Below are 4,120 nucleotides of genomic sequence, written 5' to 3'. Positions count from 1 at the left end.
TTCACCATCCCTTCTGCGCAAGCTCATGTCGCCATATACTTTCCTTCACCCGCAGAGCGGGCAAAAGCTCTCGGATTCTGGGCTGCAGCTGGTAGCGTGGGATTCATCGTAGGCCTTATCCTAGGCGGTGTGCTGACGGCCCTTATCAGCTGGCGTTGGATTTTTTGGATTTCTCTTATTCTCTCTGCTATTGTTGTGCCAACAGCCCATGTCTTCCTTCCTCGAGCTAAGACAGCCCGTTCACCCGCTGCTCGTGAGATTACAAAGGAAGAGCAAGAAGAGAAGAAGTTTTTCCGGTCCATAAAGGCACATCTGATCCGTTTTGACATACTTGGGATCTCTCTGGGAGTTCCCAGCCTGCTTCTATTGACTTATGCACTTACCTCAGCCAATACAACGGGCTGGGGCTCACCGTCTATCATCTCCACCTTGGCGATTTCGAGCCTGTTGCTTCTCCTGTTTGCGTTGCACGAATCTCGAGCACCCCAGGCTTTGATCAACCCTCGCCTTTTTCGTCCAAGTTTCACACTCACACTCATCCTAGCCGTGGCAACATATGCCGTCCGTCAGGCATGCTCCTACTTCCTTACTCTCCAGATTCAATCCTATGGATCGTCGCCCTTACACACATCTCTCCTATTCCCACCGGTTGGCATATCTGCTTTGGTTACCAACACAATTGCAGGCCGTTTGGTTCCCTTGCTCGGTGCCCGAGCCATGTTCGTCATCGGCTGGGCGCTTTGCATTCCCGGTGTGGTACTGTTCAGCTTTATCACCCGTCAGACGTCATACTGGCGCTTCGCTTTCCCTGGTATGATATTATACATTGCCGGCCTGGGTGTGGTTTACATTACTGCAAATTTTGTTGTAGTATCCAGTGCAAGCAAGAGTGACCAGGGCGTGGTAGCTGGTGTATTCAATGTTGCTCTCCAAGTCGGAGGAAGTGTACTGGGTCTCGCGGTACTCACAGCCGTTGCCGATGGTATTAACAGACAGTACGGTGACGGCAAGTCGGGAGTTCTCAGCCTGGTCGGCTATCAGAGTGTATACTACTCATGTATTATATTGTGCGCAGTAGCTTTGGTGCTGAGCTTGGTCATTGAGGTTCCAGAAGCAATGAAGGGGAGCCTATGGAAGACACCAGACCAAGAGCCAACGACGCAGCAGGTAAAGACAAGAGACAAGACGCAGCCCCAACAGCAGACCGAGACCGCTATTGAGATGAAGTAACCGTGTCCAATGTGGTTGATCACAAAAATTTCCACTAAAGATATATAGAAAGGATTGTATAATATAGAATTCTTAGAGCTTAACAAGCATTTTCCTGGGCATCCTAATTTGCTCCCTGGATATATATGTGTGAGCACATAAGCCCACGCTGATTTGACATCTGGTGTAAATAATCAAACACTTGTAAGACCATCAATAATTAGGTATGCCAGGTAGAAGACAGAATCAAAAAATGCATGACACCGGCGCAGTATATCCAGGCCTCAAGGTAACACTGTGTAAAGGGGTTTTCATGTCAATTACACAATTTCATAGTGAACGACGCTTTCTGGCAGTAACGAATTAATTAACTAGTTAGCCTTCAAACCTCGCATCTCCACCAACTCACATTTTCCAGGAAAAATACAGGCGAATCACCCCAGCAGGACCTGATATTAAACCCACCACAGCCCCGTTTCACATAACTATACCTTGAGCAATGAGCCATTTATCTCACCGAAAGTCATCTCGTATCTGCCTAACCCATTACTTCAGTTTGCGGGCAGACGGGAAGAGTATGGCTTACGGAGTACGGCAAAGCATGATATTATCCCGCAGAGTTCAGGTCTATCATGGGCCCAGTTCGCTAGTAACTTCGCTTCTGTATCATGTAGCATGGAACAAAGCTATAAATTAAATAACCTGTTAGTATGATACCTTGTTCTTTTCAACATGTCAACAAGGAAGGGCTTCCATGGTGCTATTTCTGAATTATTAAGGTTGGGTTTCGGAAAAGGGGCAAATGCTGAGTTTTTCTTATTATGACGTCAGCTTAACTAGTCAATAGCCGAGTGGCTATTTATAGTTAGTTGTTTCGGGACGGGAAGTTTAGCAGCAAGAAAATTTCTGCAGATGTTTCCCCTCTTGATCTCCGTGGGAAGCAGAGGGGCAAAAATTTGGCTCGTAGAGCCTTTTATTCTCATATCTCTAAGTATCGTACGTAGCACTGTTCTATCATTGTGTCCTCCTCGATTTTTTTTTTTTTTTTTTTTTTTTCTTCTTTTGTTGGTCCTGGTTCGTTTGGCGCATGTGGGTGAGCATAAGTGTCGTGTATACCGTCGAATCCAGGGAATGGGCAAAAAGGTAAATTCAAACAAATGTCAACATGTACATTTCTTTTGTGTAGAAAGAAAAATGAAAACCAAAAGGCTTAATCTTTTTCTGCTTTGCTTTCTTGGTTGGTTGCTTTTTTAAGTTTTCGGGGATTGATTCTAGTTTCGATTCGGTCGTGATAAGGAGTGGCAGGGCGGGACGGGGGGATCGTTAAAGGGAAGAGAAAAATGGAAGAAAAACACATCAAGGTTCTTTTTTTTATATGGTCTTGGTACATTTATCCAAAAAGGAGGCGGAGGGGTCGGACCGCGCCCTTCTGCCGTGCCGTGTTGGGAGCGAGACAGTCTAGATCTCCTCCTTTGGCATACGCTTGCCCATGCTATAGAGGAGATTAGCATTCGGTCTATGCATGCGCTTATGTTGCAGGTTTGGGGTTTAAACTTACAAGTCGAAGAAGGCAAACTGGCTGGGGTTGGGGCCGTATTCATACACGAAGCGGCTGGCAAGGTAGCTGCCGAAGATGGATCGGAGGTAGTTGTCGGGAATCTAAACAAGGAATGATTAGCAACATTCAAGTGACAAATAAGTCGCCAGAAGAAGCTACTTACACGCTCCAAAAGAGTCTCCAAGCCAATCTTCTCAATGAGAAGCTTGGGAAGAGCATCCTTGAGGGTAGCCTTGCGGAGAGGAATGTTATCCCAGAGCTCAGACTTTTGCAATTCTTCGTCGAGCTGGGTGATGGCTACACTGAGAGTGTCACTGAGCACACTGCGGGGAACGCCGGTGCGCTCATTCTCCCTCCAGATAGCTTCGAACTCCAAGCGAGCATTGCGCTTAATGGTCTCCTGGACCTCGCGGACGTAGGCGTCGTAGAATGGTGGTGGAGTTCCATCCTTGGCGACACACATATGTTCTGTGAAGCCGGCGTCATCGAAGGAGAGAGAAGCAAGGACTTCAAGGGAGGAGGAGTGACACCACCCTTGTTGGAGGAAGCATCCTTGTAGATGACACATCCAGCTTTCTCGAGGCGGATCTTGGAGTCTTGGGTGACGAAAAGGTTGGCGCCCTCAACGATGAATGGTACAACGGACTTTCCATCGACAATGAGGCTGGAAACGTTGTTGAGGTTGATGGACTCTGGCCGACCACCGCAGGGGACGAAGATGTCGTAATTACCTGGGCGAAGGTGGTAGGTGTTGCGGAATGCAGTACCATTGTTAACGACCTCGCCAGATGGGAGAGTGACGTTGCTGTCATCGCAAAGAACACGGTATCCGTCCTTGGACAGCTTAGAAACGTCGTACTCGCAGATCATCTTCCTGCTGCGAGCAAGGCGAGTGAGCTCCTCACGGTCGAGGCCGTTAGGATCAGCGAGGACACCAGATCCATCGACAATGGCAACGTATTGCTCCTTTCCGAGCAAGATACCGTTGGAGCCCAGATCTCCGTCAGGGCCACCAGTCTGGAACATACGGACCTTGGTCTGGTCAATGCCCATCTTGCGGTAGATACCCTCAACGTTTTCACGCACAGACAAGGTGGTCATAGCGAAACGGTCGTGGGGGATACCACCAAGCTTAGGGCTCTTGCCAGTGAAGAAGGACTTCCACCATGGAGCACCACGCTTGCGAGCGTGCTCGGTGGCCCAGTTGACAAGAGGAGCAGAGTTCTCGTCGGGGCCCATGAAGAGGATCTCGTCCTGGCCGTGGAGGTCGACGATGGGGTCCTTGATTCCAGGGCTGGCCGGGGGAAGGAGGAGGTCAAGGATACTGTCAATGTACTTATGGAAAGCGACGGC

General features: G+C 48.7%; 2 protein-coding genes across 2 annotated transcripts in view; one reads left to right on the top strand and one right to left on the bottom strand.

The window, feature by feature from the left end:
- The window catches only part of TERG_03240 (uncharacterized protein), a gene marked incomplete at both ends in the record, with an annotated part of 1,651 nt that extends 421 nt beyond the window's left edge, over positions 1 to 1,230 (top strand). Inside the window, one exon of the mRNA XM_003236142.1 lies at positions 56 to 1,230. Coding sequence (XP_003236190.1) covers positions 56 to 1,230 — 1,175 coding nt within the window. The remainder of the gene's footprint in view (positions 1 to 55) is intronic.
- Positions 82 to 4,120, bottom strand: part of TERG_11969 (uncharacterized protein) — a 6,360-nt gene continuing 2,321 nt past the window's right edge. Inside the window, exons 3-5 of the mRNA XM_047751001.1 lie at positions 2,931 to 4,091; positions 2,768 to 2,868; positions 82 to 2,701 (exon numbers count right to left, since the gene is read on the bottom strand). Coding sequence (XP_047605883.1) covers positions 3,065 to 4,091 — 1,027 coding nt within the window. The 3' untranslated portion in view covers positions 82 to 2,701; positions 2,768 to 2,868; positions 2,931 to 3,064. The remainder of the gene's footprint in view (positions 2,702 to 2,767; positions 2,869 to 2,930; positions 4,092 to 4,120) is intronic.

This window comes from Trichophyton rubrum (genome assembly GCF_000151425.1).
Source record: "Trichophyton rubrum CBS 118892 genomic scaffold supercont2.3, whole genome shotgun sequence".
Lineage (NCBI taxonomy): Eukaryota > Fungi > Ascomycota > Eurotiomycetes > Onygenales > Arthrodermataceae > Trichophyton > Trichophyton rubrum.
This window is presented reverse-complemented; position numbering and strand designations above follow the sequence as displayed.